The following is a 22,266-nucleotide window of genomic DNA, read 5'->3' on the forward strand; positions in this document are numbered from 1 at the left end:
GATCTTAAGTTCTCGCTGTTGCGTTCACGCCGTAATACAGTATTAGATGCGGTTAAAGTCAGACACGAAAAAATAAATACATTTTATATGAATAAGTGATGCTTAGCCTGGTGGGGGAGGAAACCTGGCAAGATCGTCAACACTCGTTTATCTTAATGCTACTGAAACATGTAAACCACAAAGCATTATATCCACTGCTACCTTTCTAATTTTAAACTCAGTAACTTATGCTGTAACTTCACCTTGCCCTGCCTGCTCCTCCTTGCTGCCGCCGGCTGTGATCACAAGCGACAACATAGTAGTTCCCGCTGCTTCTTCGGGAAACAGCACAAAAAAATGAATAAAATAAAACTTGGGATCTTGTAGGCGTGGCGGTGGGATTTCAGCCGTGGCGGCCCACCACGGCTACGCCTATGTAAGGGAAACCCTGGGGGGAATAAACTTTTTCTTGTCAGACGTTCTTTAAAAAGCTGATTCAATGTCCACAGAGCTAATAAAAGACCTTACATTTGATCAGTTTTCTTTGGAAATGTAATTGTTATGCTTGTTTATGAGGCTTTGGGTACAGAGGCTATTTGATGTGGTTTTATTTTGGTATTAACATTTTTTTTCATTACTTCCTTTCTTGCAAGCAAACAAAAAAATGACAGGTGGCTTAACTTCATAATGAAATTCTGACTTCTACCGTTGGAATTATTTAAACAGAAGCACAACTCTTCAGCTCTCGTATCACTCATCCGCCGATGTGTCCCATTTCCTTGTGACCCCTCAGGTCAAACCTTTCACATCTCATACTCATGAATTGCTGTGCTGTGCACAGAACCAGCGATCAGATTCAACAGAACAGAAAGGTTGATCATTGCACGTATTATTATCCTATTAAAGACATTATAAAGCAGAGTGTTGTCATTATCTAAAGGGTTAACTTCCAGCTCCTTGTATAAATGTATTTTTAAGGATTATCTATCAAATGTCTAAAATAATTAAAGACCTTTAGTGTTGGGACTAAACAGCTCCTGTGACCAATTCCAGAGATACAAGATTATCACCATGAAACCTACAACAAAGATTTAAACCCAACACAAATCCCCTCATAGTTTTCTTGGGCCACTAACACAACCAGCAAGGCTCACCAATGGCTGAGGAGGCAGGAAAGTGCTGCTCTCAGTGCTGCTGTGTTGATACCTGTTTGGTGGAGAGCATCCTGACATCCTCTATAACTGTGTGGTATGAAAACTGTTCTGAGGAGGGTGAGAAGGTGCAGCAAATAGAGTGGTGTGAGTGATCTGCTCAAAAGCAGCAGCCTTCTTTCTTGAGGGGACACACACACACACACACACACACACACACACACACACACACACACACACACACACACACACACACACACACACACACACACACACACACACACACACACACACACACACACACACACACACACACACACACACACACACACACCAGCAAATGCAGAACCAGAGAAAAGGACAATGATGGACCCCACTCGCCCAGTCCATGAACTAAATTCACTGTCCTTCCTTCTGAAGCTGTGAGATCCATGGACTCCAACTTTAGTTGATCTGAGACTCGGAATAAAACAAATAAACATATTATGAGTTTTAAGATGTTTTCTAACAAACTTGTGAGGGAAATATGATCCAAAAAGCTTTTTTTAACTATCTGAAAACTTGCAAATTTTATAAACACACATGCATTAATCCTGTTATCAGTGATGCTTATAAAAGAAGTTTGAATTGTTTCCATGCTGTTTGATCTATGAGGGTCAGACTCTAATGAGTACTGAGCTGTCTGTTTCTTTTGAGTGATTAAAACAAATTCTTAGAGACTGTAGAAAGTCAGTGCAAAGAAGAGGAACAGGCCCGTGGTCACAAACACACGTTAAATGATCTGTGCATAAAATAAACCAACACATTATTTGTTTTCCTTAACTGTTAAAATTAGCTGGATTGTCACAGTTACTGATCTAAAACTGGTCTTCTATTTCAGCATAATTACATTTTGTCTTCAGATGCTAGATGGTTGCCCAGATAATTAAAACTGACTGTACAATTTCATAAAAACAATTCTAAAAATGAAGAAAGCAGCAGCAGCAGCCCTAAAGTAGCATGACCTACAACATAAAAAAAAAATTCTACTTCCTCAGACTTGACAAGAGGGAAATTACATACCGTCAACGAAGGGCTTTTCAGTAAATATGACAAATATTTTCTTGGTCTTGAGTGTAAAATGTCAAGATTAAATTATGAGAAAGGACCAGGATTTCCAGGAATGTTGCAAAAACACCTAGGACTCCTTAAGGAAAGAAATGCGACTGTGCTCAGGTAGAAAAGATGTTAGGCAGGTAAGATTTATACACCTCACCTCGACTACCTGCAAACTTGCGCAGTGGTTCCCAAACTTATTTAGCCGCGCATATAAGCAGACAGGGTTAAAAAAATATGATCGACCTTTTTCCCCATCACTTTCATTTTTTTAAATAGTAATTAATAAACATTCGATACCATTACAATTTCCTTTGATTTAATTTTAAAGAAATATTTAGAGTGCCCAGGTAGCACATAAAAATGCAATTTAACAGTTTTCTTAAAGTACGAACGTTTAACCTGTGCGGCCAGAGCGCTCTCCTTCCTTCTGCTCTGCGTATACCTGAGCTGATCACCTACTTGTGCGTAATCAAATGTCCATAGGGGAAAATATGGAAAAGATGTAGCCATGAGGTTCACTTTTGCCTCAGACCGACTTTTTGCTGTTTTATGGTGTGGCTGAATCTGCGATCCGCTGCCACGCAGACTGGAACAACAAATGCTGCAGTAACATGAGTTGTCAGGTTCATGAGGAGTCACTGGCTGGAGCGGACCCGACTTCAATACGTCATCCCAAAATAGAAGCCAATATCTTAATTTGACCTGGAATGAAAAATGTTATAAAACCTCTTAAAAGTTTTTATCACAGAGGACGCAGCGCTCATTTCTGCCTTCAGTCTGACGGCACGCCGGAGTTTGCGCAGCGTGCGCGCTTGTTGAATCTGTGTGTGTGTGTGTGTGCGTGTGTGCGTGTGTGTGCGCGGCACAGCTCCATGAGCCGCTCAAGTCACCGTGTCTCGTTATTGGCGCTATTTAAACCAATGTTGTAAAATTACTTCTGCCCAGCCTAGATGTGCTCACATGTGCACCCGTGAGCCGTGGTTCCGCTGGAACGCGTCTGACCTCTGACAGACGCACTCTGAACTTCAGATCTTCAGCGTGCTGTTAATAGCCTGAATGGGAATCATTTCTTGATTTATTTTGTTACATCCACAATGTTCTGTGTGTGAGGTTTACAATGTCAGAACACCTGCATGAGACAGGACGTTAATTACAATCTGCCAGAATGACTCACCACCTTCAGATTCCTCCAACACCGTTAAAAATGATCAAATACGGAACATATCGGCGTGCGCAGGCCAGAGTGCTGAAGCTCGGCGCGTTGTTATTATGAAGCTAGTGCACATGCGGAGGACACACACACACACACACACATGTGCGCAAAAATATACTTGTTTTCAGTTACATTTATTGGGCCCACTTACTTTTTCTTAGGCCCACCCACAAATGAGTTTCTGGCTACGCTAATGGTGACATATGACAGACTTCTCTGAGCTCCTCAGCCATTACACTTTTCACCTCGCGCACTCCCTAGTGGCAGCTCGCGTACCCCCAGGGGTGCGCACACCACACTGTGGGAATCCCTGCTCTACAGTATGTGGAAACTTGCAAAAATAATAAGACGTTTCTTGTGCGAAAATACGGCTCTAATTTTTCACGGGAAAACTTTATTTGTAGACTTTACAGGTGAAACTGGAAAATTCAGAATATTGTGCAAAAGTCCATTTATTTCAGTAATTTATCTTAGACTGCGAGACTATCTAAAGGCTCAGTAACCCTTTGCATGTGTTTAGGACTCATTAGCTGATTAGAGTGTGACACTAGTGTGAACCTTTTCACAATTTTCTAATTGTCTGAGATTTGGAATGTGAGGCTTTCATTAGGGCTGCACAGTGGCACAGTGGTTAGCGCTGTTCTCTTGTAACACGAAGGTTCTGGGTTCAAATCCCAGCCTGAGGTATTTCTGCATGGAGTTTGAATGAGATTCTGAATGTGGGGATTTCAAAAGCTCTAAACTTTAAGCTACAAATAAAGTCTTGAAATATCTGGCTTAGCATGTAGCAGGTCTATGCCATATATTACTTTCACCTTTTAAGCTGCATTTTCAAAACTGCAAAGCACTATTAATAATAAAATTGTGATTGATTGATTGGTTGATTTCCATGACAAACTCCTTGTCTTGTTTTACCCAGAAATGGTTACTTAATGCTTCAGCTTTTCTTACAGGTAGTAATTTCAAAGGCTTTAATCAAACCCTCACCAGGACATGGTGCTTATGATTCGTAAACATTTCTCCTCCTGTAGACTGATGCAAATCCTTCTATCCAGTCCCTACAAGTGTCTCAAACACAGGCAGAAATCAGATCTCTGTGTTATCTCTATGGATCAGCTGTTCTTCCAGGTTTAGCCCCATTCCTGCTGGAGCAACACACACAAAGATAATTACCAATGGCACGTAATAGAGAAAGATGCAGGATGATCCCAAATACTTGCCATCAATCACTCGAGCCTTCCTCTGCTCCAAGTCAAATGTTTAAACCTTTCCAAACTTGGATGACACAACAAATCACAACAGATTCCTGTTAGCCAATGCATGACTCATAATAGTCATCAACACTGCTCAGTATCCACAGTCTCCTCTGCATAAAAGCCATTCTTGTGCTTAATGTAGACGTGCTATGAATCGGCAAATAATGGCATAATGATGCTGTGGCATCATTTCTGCAGCTTACTTTCGAAAAGAAAAAACTTACTAGTAGCATCTGGATGGCAAAAATTCCTCTTTAACCTCTCATTTTTCTATTTTAACCTACAATCTCTCTTTTGATTTACTGTCCCTAAAATGGAGCTCTCACGAGGGATCATTGGTTGGAGGTCAAAAGCAGAATGTCACAGATTAATATTCTATGGGTGCTCCACCGTGGCTCTGTTCAGTGATGTGTCTTCAGTCAGTTCTAAGTACATTAAATCGTTTTTGCTAACTTCATGGACAGCATCTAAAAGATGTGTTAGATTAAAGATGAAAAAAAGAGTTCGCTGGCTCATTATTTGGAATGAGTGAAACAGAAGTCTTGAGTCAGTCCTCAGAACAAAGAACACACCTTTTTTGTTCTGACAGTTCAAACTGGTGGATCAACGTATTATACTCTGTGTCGGAGCAGATTCACCTACAGCAGGATGAGTTTGAGATACTCCTGTTGTGCAGTTTATTTTAATGATATTGCTAATGCAATTTGGCAACACAATAAACTTGATGAGAGAGAAGGCAAATAAATAAATAATCAAAAATAAATAAATAAATAATAAACAAATAAACACACAAATAAATAAATAAATAAATAAATAAATAAATAAATATTGGGTGAGGAGAGAAACATGGATAATAATAACAATAATGGAAACAACACAAACGGGGACAAAATGTTCATAATCACTGTTTCTAAATGTGTTCCCATTCTACAGTTATAACTGATTATTATCTTCTTTTAAATCACATAGTAGATTATTTCCTGAACAGCTTCTGCTTGAAGAAATGTTTATATCCCACAGGACTGATAGGCTAATGGCTAGTCCCCACACACCACCATCAGTTTCATTTGATCTGGTCATTTTAAATGGGATTCTGTGGTTATTTAGGTATAAATGTAACAGCAAAATGCAACACAAAGTGATTGAGTCCATCAGGATTCTCTTAATATTTCTACATAATTAGGTTTATTCGTGTTCTTTAAACATGAAAAGTGATAAAACTTTTCAAATAGGAACTGTTGTATGATGATACTAGGGAGCCTAAGTCACACCCATCTACTTCCGGACCATGGGTCCCCAGAAGAACAAGCTGCATTTTGGAAAAAACTATTTTCTAATTTGGCTTGTTATGTGCCATGGATTTCACATATAATAACCGTAAATTTGCAGGCTCAAAATAAGTTTTGATAAAAGGACAAACAACTAAGTCCTTTAGAGGTACTTCTGAGTTAAAAAATGCTCATGAAATATGTATGTGGAGTAACCAGATAGGTAGGTTTTAACTGTTGTAAATCTGCAACGCCTGCCTCCAGAGGGTTAAAGATGCATTTTGATGCCAGGAACGTGCTTATTTTCGAATGGGAAAAATTTATTTCTGGTTTTGTGTGAAATTAAGTCCAGGACTACAAATGCGCATCACCAAAGTGACGTCATCGAACCAGACAGAGAAAAATGGCTGTAAGTTTAACGAACTTCAAATCCTTCCTTCAGGAGGAAAGAGCCACACTAAATCTGGCCATGTGGTAAGTAGCAGCTATGCTAGGGGAGAGGAGATTCTGTGGTGACGTCACATATGCGACCTGCCGACGTCTGATTTGTATTCAGGCAAATTGTGAACTTTAATATGAACTTTTACAAGTTGATAAATCTCAAAGTTTGGGACAGGCGTGGTCGAAGCACCCATCATTACTTTTCATTTAAATTGCAGTACAACATATGTGTTATCCAGGTCGTAAGGCAAAGCAGATTAGAAAATAACTCTTTTATCCCCGTTGAGTTGCTTTCATTTTTTCGTTCTTCCTGGGACCCATGAGCTGACCGGAAAGGGAGGAGACTTTGGTTAATACACTCAACAAAAATATAAATGCAACACCTTTGTTTCTGCTCCGATTTTTCATGAGATGGACTTAAAGATCTAAAATGCAGTCCAGATACACAATACAGATACACAGTTCTCAGTGAGAGGAGAAAAGAGGAAAATGAAGCAGTAGGGCTTGAGATGGTTGGGCTAGAAGGAGTTTGTGGTAGCGAATGTTCAGGAGTGGCCAGTTGAGTAAACTGTTTGCTTATAGCTGCCACTTTGTCAGTGAAGAATGAGGCAAAGGTGTCAGCTGATAGATTGTTGGTAGGAGGTGGAGAAGGAGGGTTGAGCAGAGTTTTGAATGTTGAAAATAGTTTCTGAGAGTCAGTAGAGCTGAGAATTCTGTCAGTGTAGAAAGCTTTCTTTGCATCAGTGGTGCTGGCAGAGAATGAGGACAGTAATTCATGAAATTTCAGTTGATCACCAGGATCTTTTGTTCTGCGCCATTTCCATTCCGCAACTGCGTAGAGACCAGAGGGTATCATTTAGCCAAGGGTGCGACTGGGAGGATCTAGCAGGTCTGGTGGCTAAAGGGCACAAGTTGTTAAGACAAGAGCAGAGTGTGGAGCAGAGTGACTCAGTAGCATCATTCACTTCATAAGCAGAGAATGTGCTGGGAGATGGAAGAGTAGAGACAACAAGAGAGGAGAAGTGGTTGGGTGCCAGATTGCGGAGGTTGTGGCAGAATGAGACCATTGGGGAGGAAGCAGTGGACCTTCCTTGTAGAGTCGTGCTGAAATGGATGAAGTAATGATCGGAAAGATGCAGCGGTGTGACAGAGATTGTGTCTATGGCACAGTTTCTGGTGAAAATGAGGTCAAGTGCTTTTCCAGCTTAGTGAGTTGGAGGACTTTGTACTAGTTTTATATTAAATGATGACATTAGTGATAGGAAGCCTGATGAGCTGGGATTATCCAGGTGAATATTCATGTCTCCAAGGACCATTGTGGGACAGTCGTGCTCAGGAATGGAGGAGAGCAGGGTGCCGAGTTCTTCAAGAAAGTCTCCGAGTTGACCTGGTTGGCGATATATGACAACCAAAAAGATTTTTTTCAGTACAGTTACCTGGATGGCATGGTATTCAAAGGAGTTGTATTTAGTGATTGGTAGCAACTGACTGTATATCCATTTGATGGAAATTAACATGCCCGTTCCACCACCTCGCCCAGATGCACGAGAAGTGTGGGAGAAAGTGTGGTGAACTGAGAGAGCAGATGGGGTAGCATTGTCACATGGTTTGATCCAGGTCTCGGTGAGAGCCAGTGTATCGACAGGTGGTTTGCATATGCGGTAATGAAGTTTGCTTTCTTTACAGCCGATTGGCAGTTCCAAAGTCCCACAGACAGGTGGGTGTCTTCGGGGGGAGTTGGTTTTAGCGAGCGGAGGTTTTGAAGGTTGCGAAAGCGGTTTGCTGTGTGTGACCTTCCTCTGAAGCTAGTGATCACAGGTAAAGGATAATGGCACATTTTGCAAGGTGTCGATGGAGCAGCGTCTGGGTCGAGTTTGTTTGCTCCGTGTACCTGCTCTGTGGACACGCGCAGGTAGACACGTACCCCGGAGTGTCTTCACATCGGAGGGGCTGAGACACAAGGGCTGAGGCTTCAGTTATGCCACCAAACTTATGCTGTGCTACTAGTTGGAAACAGGTGTTCATACAGCAGCTGATTGCAATGGTTGAGACCTAGATCACCTGATGAGTGTTTTCAGGGAGGGGGAGAAACAGCTCGTTCACAGCCCCTTATGGCACTTATTGTTTTCAGTTGGCCCAAACTGGAGCTACTAGACAACAGGATTACCCACAGATGAGTTTCCTTCTCTTTTCCCAATGGAAGATAGTGCAAAGCAAAAGTTTAAGAAGACATAAACAAGCACTAACAGACACTCAAGGCCCTTCGGTGCAGATTCAAGTCATTGTTAGGTTGTATTATTGAACTCTCCAAACTGAACATATGTTATACAAATAATTAAGACAGTTAATTACGACTTAAACACCAAACTTCATTTCACAATGGCAGAAAAATCCCTTTAAACTACATTTTACAAAGCAAAGGTAACCCAAAGATCTGGCAGCACCTCATTTACAATGGGACTGAATTTAGCCGGTTGATCTGAATTCACTGAGTCTCTTTTTCTGACAATTAAATGATTTTTGTCTTTGAAAAACAAATGAACTTCAGCTAATCAGTACAGCTGTTTCTGGATGCATCATTATTATTTAGTTTTACACATGATGATTTGTTGTTTATAAAGCAGGCAATCTAAGGCTGATTTATTTCTCAGCTCTTTATTGTTATGCTGAAAAAATTACTTTTCTGTTCTGTTTAGTGCATCACCTCAAATGGTCTCCAGAAACGGCTGCAAAATGTGGCCAAAGGGTTGCAATGTGAAGCCCTGACAAATTTTAGATCAATAAAAACAAAAGGGAATTGGTTTGATGCTGAATTAGCTCAGTGTTCTGGAGCTGGAGTATGCATGTCTGCAACTGGGACGTTTTTGGTCCACTGCATGACATCAGTAGTATTATTATAAATTGCAAATCATCAAATAAAGTGAAGATTTCAAGAAATATTTGATTAATATTATTTCAAATTTTAAATAAATAAAACAAGATCTCTGACGCACCAAACTTTAATTGCCCATATTATTTCCACCTTTTCTACTGGTTTCTTCACCCCTGTGAGCTTAGCCCTGTGCCTGTGATCTACCCAATTAAGCGAATAACACAAGTTTCTGACCTAAATACCTGCTTTAACCCAGAAGACTTCCTTCATTTAGTTAGTTTGACCTTGACATTGAAGTGACTGCCTGATATGCATGGATGTCTGGATCTGATGCGTTTTGTCTCCTTTTCCATCAGCAGCGCATCACAGCCTGCCTGATTAGTGCAGCCTTCTTCGGAGCCCTCGGGTCATCTTTCCTTTATGGCTACAACCTGTCTGTGGTCAACGCTCCAGCTGGGGTGAGTCAAACTATTGGGCCCCTGTTGGGTGGAAGCACCATCGATTCATCTTGTTTTCTCATTTATTGTTGTGTTAACTCATTTAGAAATCAATAAACCCTCATTTAGATGTGGATTTGGGTTTTAGGGCCAGATTTGACTAAAATGCAGTTGAATAAAGAATAATCTGATGCTAAAATATGACATTCTTCTAATTTTAACCATTTTTTCTGTTGCAGAAACTGATGAATTGTTGTTATATTTAACTCAAGTAAAGTTTAAAAATGTTTTGGACATTTCTGTAAATTATTATTTGCTCCAAAATGAGATGGTGAGGCCAGGAGTGTCACAAAACAAGGCAGAGGCACAATTAGCATATAGCTGAAATCTGTAGTTTTTGGTTACAGGAAACCATCGAGAAACAGAAAACAGGCATTGCACTTTAAAGTAGCTGTCTGTATTTTCCTTTTATCTCATGGCACTATCTAGTGGCTGACAAGCGTATCACGTCATGACCTATTTTCATTTTCGTATTTAAGGCAGAAAGCAACGCCTCTTGTTCATGAACGCGTTCCTCCAGCTAACAAAACTGAGCTAAAACACATTATTTTACTTATGTTGACGTTATGTTGTGTTTTCATATATTTATACTTTAAAGACTTACGTGTACACGAGAAAGGTCGCCAACCTGTATCAGTGGAGGTACATTCCTAAACGCTCGAGCACTACGGGACAAACCTGTGCTTTATGGGACTGGGCGGGCTTCTCAAATAAATAAAATAGATGTATACACCTACATTATATCACAGCAGAAGATAAGACAATCACTTTTATGTATTTGTGAAAAATCATACATAATTCCTGAAGGGGCAGAACTGTGGACAGCAGCTTTAAGCCGCTCTCCCTACTTTCGAGATTATGGCTGGAAGCAACGCCTCTCTCATTTTTGAACACCCACTGCTGGCCAATAAAGCTAAAATACATTTTTTTGCTATTTTTATTTTTGCATCATGCAAGAATTGTCTCTGTACTTCTGCAAACACAGTCGCTGTGATTGACATCTGCATGTGAGCAGATGCCTAACGCTATTGGCTAATGCTGAGCAGAGCTCATTTTAAGTTGCATGGAGCTCTACGGGACAGAAGTACATGTTTACCAAAACAAAATGACACAACTTCTACACTGGATCACATCAGAGTAAGATTATCTCTTTATGGATTTCTAAAAATCAATACACAATTTCTTAACAGGGGTTATGCTCTGAATTGCTGCTTTAAGGAGACATCTTAATCCTGACCACGGAACTATTTTGGCACCAATGACAGTAGCACAGTTTCAGCCAAGTAGTTTTAATGTTTTGGGTGATCTGTGTGTTCAGATTCAATTGTATATTTTTAAATTCTGCCCACGCTGTGTGTGTTGAATCAGAAAATTTCAGTTTTTCATACATCAGTCCTGTGAAGTCGTGCCACTTTTGAACAAAAACAACAGTACTGCAGAGGGTGGGCTTCCCGGTCTGACCTTGTGTTTGTTCAGAGGTAATTAGATTCCTCACAGGTCATTTAATTAGCATTCAAAGATTACAGCCATCAGCTCTGTGGTTGTTCATGAAGGCGTCAACTGTGTGCATTTGAGAAGAAAATCCGGTTTTATAATAAGAAATAGCATAGTAAATATTTGTGTTACTATTTTTGCCTGTATGGACACAAGTGGTGAATGCAGCATCAGTGGGTCAACTCTCAGGCAGATGCAGTTAGAATAGCCTGAGGAGCGGTTCAACTGAGACTTTGACTGATGAAGACTGTAACTGTGACAGTAACCCTCTGCTCTGGTCGTTATGTGGCTAGCTGTGCCACAGTGGTTTATTGTGCTTCTAACATTAACTACAAGCTACATTTTTGGCTCATGCAAGTGAAATAAACAGCTGTCAAGTACGGTGATAAAGTTATAAACTACTCATCAGTCATACAGTTCCACAGTGGGTTCCAGTCCTTGGTGGGAAAAATGTTTAGTCTTGAATGAATAAAAATGATACGTGTATAACAACAAATGTTTCATGGGTTTGTCGTTAACTTGCAGAGTTCTGGATTTCCCCAGTAAATTGTAGAACCAAAACTTCCGTCATATTTGGTGTTGTACTACATCTAGACGGTACAAATAACCCTGCAGTATAGCTATACTATAATACTGCTACTTCTACCTGTTGGCCAGGTGAGTCGTTCTTTGTAAATGGAATGACGCAAAACCTCCAAAATGTGTTCATTGGACAAATATATGATGCCAAGTTGGAGAATATGTGCACCATAAGATAAGATAAGATAAGATAAGATAAGATAAGATAAGATAAGATAAGATAAGATGAGATAAGACAAGATAAGATAAGATAAGATAAGACTCATGCAGAGGTTGATGTGTGTTGTTCATAGTTGACGTCAGCTTAGCTAATGTCCTCCTCTCGCCCACCACCACCACAGACTCCTGAGGGCATCCAAGTACAGAGCTAGTGCTCCGCACCAGTTTGTCAGTCCTGCTCCTGTCCCTGTCTGTACATCCGCTCCCCCAACACACCACTGCATGGAAAAGGACAGATGCTACCGCAGAGTGTTACATCCCCCTCTAGAGTCTAGGAGGTTCTGAGAGGGATGTCCAACATCTAGACTCTTCTGGGATGTTAAACTGACTAGAGTTAGCTAGTGTAATGGGTTTGGAGTGTCACTGGGTTAGCTATACCCCAACAAAAAATGGTTACACAAATGTCCCAACTGGACTTATCTTTATTCTACAAAACTTAAATTACCAACACAGGGGTCACGAACTAAAAGAGGAAGCTATATTACAGAAATGTTCAGCTCTGGTTAACTTATGAGCATCCAAGAATGGTGAAAGGGTCAGTGAAGGAATAAAATTCCTTTGACACAAAACTTACCCAAGCTCAAATCTAAAATAGACAAAAGTTAAAGGCCTGCACTAAAGGTCTTTAACTAAAAGGGCTCTGACCTTAACAAAAAGAGCTGAACTCAAAGTGACTCTTTTCTAAAACGAGTAAACAACTATAAACCACACCAACAAAAGGAAAAAGCTCTCCTAACCCGAGCTAATGGGTAGTATTACTTGACCACAAACAAACAAAAGACGATGCTCTCTTTCTGAAAAGAGGTACAAATAAAAGGGCCTCACAATAGGCTTCCAACTTAAATGTCAAGAGCTAATAAAGCAAAATCTCGAGTTAAGCCTCGAGAAAGCACAGTGACTCCTGGAAAACGGTTCCACGGCCTTCACCGGTCACAGTCCCGCCCAGGCTGGGATAGGGAGCTGCCATGGCGACGGCAGCATTCCACATTTCTTAGACTCTATCAAAACCTGGATGGCTGGGAACTTTCTACAGCTGAATGAAGATAAGACTGAGATCCTCATCTGTGCCCCAGACAAGCTCGTTCCCAAAGTCAGAGACTCTCTTGGTCAGCTTGCTACTCACACCAAATCTTCCGTCAGGAATCTTGGCGTGACCTTTTACCCAGCTCTCACCCTGGATTCTCATGTCAGTTCTCTTGTTCGCTCTTCCTTCTTCCATCTCAGGAACATTGCTAAGCTGAGTCCCATTCTGTCTCGCTCTGAACTTGAGACAGTTCTCCACACCTTCATCTCCTCACGCTTAGACTACTGTAACTCTCTTTTCACGTGTCTGAGCAGAACCTCCCTGAACCGTCTACAGGTGGTTCAGAATGCCTGTGCTCGGCTTCTGACCAAGTCCTCCAAACAAACCCACATCACCCCGCTTCTCCTCCAGCTTTATTGGCTGCCAGTCAACTTCAGGGTTCATTTCAAGATCCTGGTTCTGGTCTATAGGGCCTTACATGGACACGCACCATCTTACATTGGTGATCTTCTTAGTCCCTACACCTCCAGCAGGTCCCTGAGGTCCAGTGATCAAAGCCTACTGGTTGTGCAACGCACCAGGCTAAAGACCAAAGGTGACAGATCATTTGCTGCTGTGGCCCCCAGACTCTGGACCTCTCTTCCCCTGAGCCTGAGATCAGTGGACTTAGTGGTCTCCTTTAAAAAGCGGCTGAAAACTCACTTGTTCAAGCTGGCTTTTGTGTGACCTTCTTCACCACTCTCTCTTTATTCTGCTCTTCCCACCTATTCCGCCTTCCTCAGGATCCACTGATTTCCCTCTTTCCTAGTCACTCTCTCTCTTTCTTAACATTTTTTTAATCACAATTGTCTATTTTTTGCTCATTTTAAATATATTTTTAACCATTTTCTAAATTCTTTTTTATATTTTTACATTTTTGTGAAGCGTCTCGTGATTTTTATCTTGAGAGGCGCTATAGAAATGACATTTTCTTCTTTCTTCTTCTTCTTCTTCTTCTTCTTCTTCTTCTTCTGAGGGGGAGTAATCACTTCATCCTCACAGGCTCAAGGGCACCAGATTCAGATAAGACATGGCTAGCACAGGATATATATCTTAGGCAACTATTGTTTAGTAACAGGCTCAGTAGTCCAGTGGTTAGTTTGCTGGGCTAGGTGCTTAAGCCACTAGACTACCAAGGCCAATACAACAGCAGACATGCCCAAGACGCTATTGTAGATGTGTTTTGTCAACGTGGGTGTGGGCGGAGCTTCACTGAAACGAACCGTTTTATTTCCAGGTATAAATTCAGGCTGACAAAATTAACTCGTATTTAAGATAAATTCCATCTCAATAATGCCAACAGTAATATTTTATTATGCATTGTGCCTACCTTTGCTCTCAAAGGTTTAAAATAGCATGATCTGGCTCCTTTAAGAAAAAGACCTTATTTTGGGCAAAACATTACAAGGAACTGTTATAAGACTTAAAGGTGCAGTATGTGACAATTATGTAAGAAAGACATCTTGTGGTCAAATTTGGTTACCACAGTCAATTTATCTATGCAAAAAATGTACTTTCTCACCACTGTTACATGACTTCCATGCTTTCGTTCTTTTTAAACACAGAAACAGTTTTGTTTACCTGTTTTGTAGCCCCGGCATCTTAAACAGAAGCGAAGGTGGTTTCTTAGACGTGTGCGTTTCTGGTGTAATCGTTCCAAACGGCGGAAGTCCTTCGTTCCTTGTTGTCCGTATTTCTCTTTGAACATCTTAGGTGTGTTCTTGCTGTGTCGTGGTTTAAAAAGAACGAAAGCATGGAATTAGAACCACGACACAGCAAGAACACACCTAAGATGTTACATGACTTTCATCACTGTTGCCAGTAAGTCCTCATTAGGGGAAGTGTTGTTTGGCATCTTGCTGTTAGGTTGCTGTTTTGAATGACTCATTAAAGAAAGTAAAACACCACGATTAACTCAATGTTCACTATCACACACACATTTCTCTGTGATATCAAGTTGTCGGTAATTGAAAAAGTAGTTCGAGAGATTCTTAGAGCCAAGTGTTTACTTCTAGTTTACAGTTAGCACCCTTAGCTCAATGTTAGCCTCTAGCCTGTTTCATCTGATTTTAGAGTAAAACAAAAAGTGTCACAACCTGTCCTGTCACCCCATTCTGTTCAGTCCTGTGTCCAGGTTAATTGCTCCCACCTGCCTCTCATCTCCCAATCACCCAAGGTCCCAGCTCCTCCTGTATTTAAACCCTCTCAGTCCTGTTTGTGTTGTCGGATCATTTACGTTAAAACCCTTTAAATTTTTCTGTCTCTTTGCCTGCCTACCTGCTTCCCCTGCATTTGGATCCTCACCTCCGCTCACCTCACCTGCGCGCTCGTGACAGAATGACCCAACTTGACAAAGGATCCAGCGGGGAAACTCTCCCTTGGGAGTACCTGCTCCGGTGGCTCACCCCAGCCCCGGAGCTGCACCACGGACTCACCGCTACCCTTACTGACATCACCTCCAGCTCCTCGGTGAGTCAGCCTCCAGAGGAGGGTTGCGAGGAGGTCTTGTGGGCGGAGCTTCCGGCCAGAGGACACCCCTCTTGAGGTCTTCTCCCTTTCCAGGGGTGCCACGAGAGGGACCGAGTCTGCAGCCCATCGAACGGAGCTTGCCGGCCTTCAAGAAGAGCTGGTCCGGCTCCGTCAACTCTTCAGCCTCCAGGAGTTCCAGCTGGACACTCTATCCTCCCTGGTTCTCAGGAGGCATTTCCAGTTCATGCAGCGGCTCCGCCTCCAGTACAGTCAGCGGCCCCGCCTCCAGAGATTCTGGTTCCAGCGGTCCCGCCTCCAGCCAAGTCAGCGGACTCACCCCCAGAGATTCTGGTTCCAGCGGTCCCGCCTCCAGAGATTCTGGTTCCAGACGGCGCCTTTGACTCCACTCCAGGTGGCGCCTTCGCCTCCACTCTAGTCTGCTCCATTCCAGTCTGCTTCACTCCAGTCCGCTCCACTGTCACAACCCTAACCCTATTGAAAACATAATACTGGCAAGTGTTGCTAAAAATGAAGAAAATAACTTCTAAGATTGGGATCTGAACCTGCACGCCACCTTGTTACTCTTACCACCAGACTACCAAGTCTCAGCAGTTTCAGCAGTCGCCTGAGCCACATATCCTGTGCTGGCCAGGGGAGACATGTCATGAGCCGGGGTGAGGACTCTTCTCACATTTCACCATCTCTGAGTGTTTGGTTGCAGGAGAGGGAGCGGCAGCTGCACCTCGTCAGCTAATCAGCGGGTCTACTTCATAAGGAGGATGGTGAACGCTACTCGATGCCGGATGAGTACTACTGACTAGTAGTCTCTTGCCCTCAAAACTCGTCTCTAGTTTTTGTGCTCTCTTGTGTGTTGTTTTTGACCTCGACTAATCCCTGGGTGTTTATTTTGGATCGCTCACCTCAGGTTTGGCTTCACCTCAGGATTTCCATCAAACTCCATAGGACCTCACGCCCGCTCTGCTTCCTGGTTCACCATCCACCCGTCCAGACCGACCCGCTCTCCACCGTACCCCGCTCCCTCTCCAACCCCCACACTGTCCTCTCGGAAACATCCCATCACACCTTCTTGGATTAATTGCTATTCGTCTCCTGGACTATTACCCTGGCTCATCCCCTCCCCAGCTCTTCAGGTCTCCTCGACCCCTTAAGTCCCTCCTTCAGTTTCCCTCATTGGATTACAACTCCCAGTTACTCACCTTTGTTTGCTCTCCCCTCTAGACGCAGCTTCCCGTTTTCCTCACCCGCTGGATTTCCAGTGCGCCCTTAGTTCTTCGTTAAATAAAATATTTATTTTTTCCTTCAAATTGGTGTTCGTCTCCTGATTCTGCATGTCTTGGGTTAGACATTTGCCCCAGAACATGACAAGACACATTTCAGACCAGAGACTAGCTTCTGGGAGAGGAGCAGGACCTGATGATGAGATTAGTTTCCATTAAGGCTTTACAGAAGTAAAACTCAAAATTTGCAGCTGAGACAGGAAAAATGCATGAATGCAGCCAAAAACTGTTTTATTTCTCATGAGGAAATAACAACATCACATGATAGAAATCTCCAAAAAGTACATTTTCCATGACATCGCCCCTTTAAATTAGAAAATATTTCAGGTTTCTATTTTTCAGTAACGACAAGGCAGCTTTAAATCTAATCCCCAGAAAGCTCCAGACCAGTTAATGCCTTTATGCGTGTGACATAAACGTCTCCCACATGAGTTCAGCTCACATAATAAAGAAAATCTCTGCAGTTTAAAAGCTTGAATCTTTGCACTTTCTGGTTTGAACTAACGATCATTAAAAAAAGAAAAGTTTAGTTGCATTAAAGAAATCAACTTGTGATTGTAGATGATACACTGCCTCTTTCAAAGCAGCTCATTCAGCCTGACTTCAAATGGGCTAAACTAAGCTATTCCCACTGAAGTCCCAGCTGCTCCTCTGTGGATACATCTAATTCTCCAGTTTATGTTGAGTGATGGCTCGTTTATTCTGCTTCATGGCCTCTGCTCACCAGGAACACCAGCTGATCATCAATGCTGCATTAGCGCTGCTGTATGTTCACCACGGTGGGGTTCCATCACTGCATCCGCTCTCCTTAAAATATTTATAAAGAAACAAATGAGGCCTCTTTTAGTGTATGTGTTCCTGCTGAGCCACAATCTAATGATCACAGCGGAGCTTACTGTCTGCTCACGGTCGCTGCTCAGATGTAAAAGACAACGCCAGAATTCATTACAGAGGAAACACACCAGAGCAGAGAAGACAGATGGTTGTTTTACCGAAGGCTTAGCCAGCAGCTTCAAAACAACCAGGATGGGAATCTTTAGGCTTCCTGTGAGTGATCATAAATAATCTTTCAGTTTCAGTTAAAACACACTTTTCTCTCATTCACAACAAAAAAATGGAGTCTAAAACCTCCCTCTTAAGCAGCAAGAAAAAAATAAATGAAATTAAATTAAATAAAGTTCTTGACCAGAATAAGTAAATTCATTTGTAGGCAAAACGTCACTTTCAGTCTCAAATGAGTCTTAATGAATAGATTTCATTTAATGAAAATAGAAAAAATGCTGGAAGTGCTGCAGGGCTGTAAGAAATTGTATCTGGTTCTCTCACTGGTGCTCTTCAGCCAAGGGATCCACATAAATGTTGGCAAAAGGAGATCTGAGGCTCTCAGGAGATACAAAAATAAAAAGCCTTTATTAGTACATGGCTTAAATAGTTTAAAACATAGATGCCGACACGTTTCAGCCCAACATAGATTTCATTAAAATCAACAATTATTTATTGTATTATTATCATTGCAGTAAAGTTAAGTTACAGTTTGGTTCCATAAAGAATTAAATCTGGTTCCTACAGACAGACAGAACCTTTCATAGGCTGTTAAAACCCCAGAAAGGATTAAAAACCAGCTGTTGGTGATATTATTTCAAATTGATAAAAAACTTCAAACAGAATCTCACAGAAAAAAAGATGAAATATTGGAAATTATTTGCACAGCAAGCAGCTGTGGCTATAATAATATCAATCTACCAGTCTACTAATATAATCAGCTGAAGACATATTTGTTTGATATATGGACGTTTGACTGCAACAGAATTTTTACTGTTTCATTATAATGTTTTTATTTGCTGTTTGTTTCTTTTGGAGGGTTTATTTATGTTGAACATTTTAAAATCCATTCAGAATTCTTCATGGCCACATTGCAATGCATCTACACATCGATCAAACCTCAGCCTGTAGTAACAGCCCACACAAATGACAACAACGTTTTCACACTACAGGTCAATTCACAGCGTGTGTGAACAAATATTCTTTGTTCCCCGCGCACAGCAGCTCCATCTCCAGCCTCTTTAAAATGCAAACAAAGAATTTTCTATGAAGTGTTGGAAATGCATAAACAATGAATGAGTAATTCAAAATCAAATATTAAAATATTACACCAATATGTGATAAAAATCCAGTTTCTTGTCTTTCGTTTCCTGCTTACCCACTGAAAAATGGTGACTTTGACAGCACTAACAACTGTTATGCATGACGCTTGCAAGCACAGCCTTTACTGCAAAGCCAAAGTTACAACAGGACCAGTTATTTCCTGCAACCTTTAGTAATAAACATTGTCACAGCAGTAAAATGAAAGGTTGAAAGCACCATGAAGCCCATCTTGTTTGGTGCTGCAGACTCTCGTCCATAATGAGGACATTTCTGTCAGATTTTGGATTGTTTGAGTGTCTGCAGAAGAGGGGAGGCTTCCCAAAAACAAAACAAAAGCAATTAAACTAATACAATAATCACAGATAAAAGAAACAGGGGATGATATCTGCATTTGGACTATTTGTTCTTTGGCTGCTTTTCACACTTTTTTTTAGGTAAGATCATTTTCAGTATATTGTTTTTTAAAGGTTGAATATGGAACAATAAAAAAGGCTATATACTGTATATATTTTTAAAATAATACCTCCACTGGGCATTTAGAGGTGTGCAGAATGAAGGTACAGTATTTCCTTTAAAAGCTATATTTTAATTTTAGAAAATCATCAAATTTTGACAGACACAACACTGGGTTTATGTTTACATCTACCAGCCAGTAGAGCAGCGATACTCAATTGGGGGCCCACAGGCCGGACGTGGCCTGCGAGCCCTGTCTTTGTGGCCCCCAAACCCCACGCGCACCCCCCACCCCCAACCCCGATGGCCGACCGGGAGGCGTAGGATAGACAGAGCTGAGGAAAATAATCAAATAATCAGTGCATAGAGATGCGGGCATAAACGATTCTGCATCATAGAAGAGGAGCCATAATCAATTATAGTGGAATGTAGTTTTGTTATTTTAACGGCAGCACCAGTGTAGCATCCAAATCTGTCTGTGGTGTTCTCCACATTTACCGGGTAGGAAACTTTGGTCTGCCTTCATGTGGTACTGTAGGGCTGAGCTCTGGAGTTATAACCTGAGACCGAACCCGAACCGAATCAGCCCGATCAGTTCTGTTGGATTTGGGCCGTAAATTATGTTAATTGAGCGGGTTGTCACGCGGCGCGCTCGGCTTGATCGATCCGCGACTGAGAGAGAGAGAGAGAGAGAGAGGAAGATTGTCTGCTCACACAAGAAAGAGGATCGGAGGACGCTCCTCCAAGCATGCGTTATTATTTTCATAATTTCATTATTATTTCTCCTGGAAGCGCTCAGTCAGACCGAGTGCTCTGATGTCGGGAGATCCGGTCTTGGGGAGGGAGCAGAGTGAGTGACGGCAGCTGCAGCGAAATCATCTGTCTCTTTTATTTAGGGACATGGAGAAGTTAAAAGGAGAGAGAAATAGAAGATAGAAGTTTTTGCTCCACTTCATTCTTTTGTTTCATGATGATAAACTGGTGTTAAATTCAACTTAAAGAGAAACTGGGAGGAAGCTTTGGTTCATTTTAAGTTATAGGAGATCTTGTCTCCTATTCATCCCCCACCATTGCAGGTTGCCAAAACAGTCCACTGGCACAGTGAGGCTGACACTGTGGAAAATGGTGGTCTCGACAAGTCAAGTAGCTGCATCTGAGCCCAGAAGATGTTCTAATGTGAATTATTGTTGTAAAGTAAACTTATTAGTAGAAATTAGTCCTTATCCTTTACGATTTGTCACTGGACATGGTGCTGGCTGGTCACATCACGTATCGGCAGCAAATCGACGTCCCGACGGTTGGAAAACTTGTTCTACTGCTGCAAGTACAACCTCCACACACTAGATGTCGCTTTGGTGTTCGTGTTCCATATTCAACCTTTAACTGATCTATGAATCTTTCAGGGGATAAATATGGTATTTAGAAACACATTCACCACGTGTTCATTGCCAAGACATGATTCCTTTATCAGAATTTATGAAAAATACAAAATTAACAGTCTTAACTATGAAATTGAATTTTAACACTCACAAGATATCATCAGAAAACTTGACACACTGTGGATGGTCAACTGATTCCACATGATGAGACAGACGCACCAAACAAAATCTTAGAAAGACGCTCAGAAAGTCAAAAGATTAAGACCATGTTTATTATTAAAAGTCTATTGCATAAAGGGCTACATGTCACCCTCTTCCACGCCAGTTTAAAATCTTAAAACTTCCAAGGACCATGTTTTATTGATAAATGATGGAATTATAGGTTTCCGGACGCATCTTGAAAATAACTCTCAGCTTCTGCCACCATGTAAAATTGTAGCTCAATATCTGTCAAATTACCTGAGTTATAGCCTGTCCTCTTCTTGCTAAGGTTGATTAGCTGTGGTGGCCATTCCTGAATTAAAATGACTCTAAAGGTAATCAGCTATAGATACACATGAAGTGTTTACTTTCATGGAGTCCCATTAAAATCCATCCATAGGTTCATGAGAAATGTTCCTAAATCTAAAGACACACACGCAGGTGAAAAACCTGAACTCTTTTTTTGCTTTTTGCCTGCACATGAAAAACAAAAGGCCCTAGAGGTGGTTTAAGACTTCTTGCACAGCGTTCTACAGATGTGATGAAGTTTTACTTGGATGATTTGATGCATCTGAAACAATTTTAATTTCATTTAATTTTTCTCCCAGTTCATCAAAGCGTTCTACAATAAGACGTGGGTTGAGAGATATAGGGAACCCATCCCAGCAGGCACAACCACCCTCCTCTGGTCCTTCACTGTGTCCATATTTGCCATCGGAGGTCTTCTTGGAACGTTTTCAGTCTCTTTCATTATTAAAGCCCTAGGAAGGTGAGTGAACACATACAGACAATCCTTATCTACACTCTTAAAATTTTCACCGTGAATTCACAATAATTTACTGGATAAATTTTGCCGTACTTTTGCCGTGCTTTCACAGTAAAATACTGTTACATGCACTCACAGCAATTTACTGTAATTTTGCTGCTGTGATATTATAATGTACTGCTGTAAAATCACAATTGTACACTGCAACTTTACAGCTTTAATGACAAAGCATTTACTGTTATATTACAGTACATTCCTGGGGAATTACAATCTTTTGCTGTTCATTACAACAAGGCCCTGTACTTTTACAGTATGTACTATTTACAAGTTCACAATGATTTACTGTGAATTTACAATGTATGAAAATGTAAAAAAAAATCCAGTAATGTACTGTAATAAGTAATCCAGTAATAAGTAATCCTGAG

The 22,266-nt window shown here is 41.3% G+C and overlaps 1 protein-coding gene across 9 annotated transcripts in view; it reads left to right on the forward strand.

The window, feature by feature from the left end:
- Positions 1–22,266, forward strand: part of slc2a9l2 (solute carrier family 2 member 9, like 2) — a 213,261-nt gene that overhangs the window by 10,389 nt on the left and 180,606 nt on the right. For 6 of the 9 annotated variants that reach the window (XM_015959326.3, XM_054751410.2, XM_015959329.3 and 3 more), the window contains 2 exons: positions 9,635–9,736; positions 21,684–21,844. In XM_015959326.3, coding sequence (XP_015814812.3) covers positions 9,635–9,736; positions 21,684–21,844 — 263 coding nt within the window. The remainder of the gene's footprint in view (positions 1–9,634; positions 9,737–21,683; positions 21,845–22,266) is intronic. The other 3 variants (XM_015959330.3, XM_054751429.2, XM_054751442.2) reach the window with 1 other exon arrangement.

The sequence above is a fragment of the Nothobranchius furzeri genome, chromosome 3, assembly GCF_043380555.1.
Source record: "Nothobranchius furzeri strain GRZ-AD chromosome 3, NfurGRZ-RIMD1, whole genome shotgun sequence".
NCBI classification, from domain to species: Eukaryota; Metazoa; Chordata; class Actinopteri; order Cyprinodontiformes; family Nothobranchiidae; genus Nothobranchius; species Nothobranchius furzeri.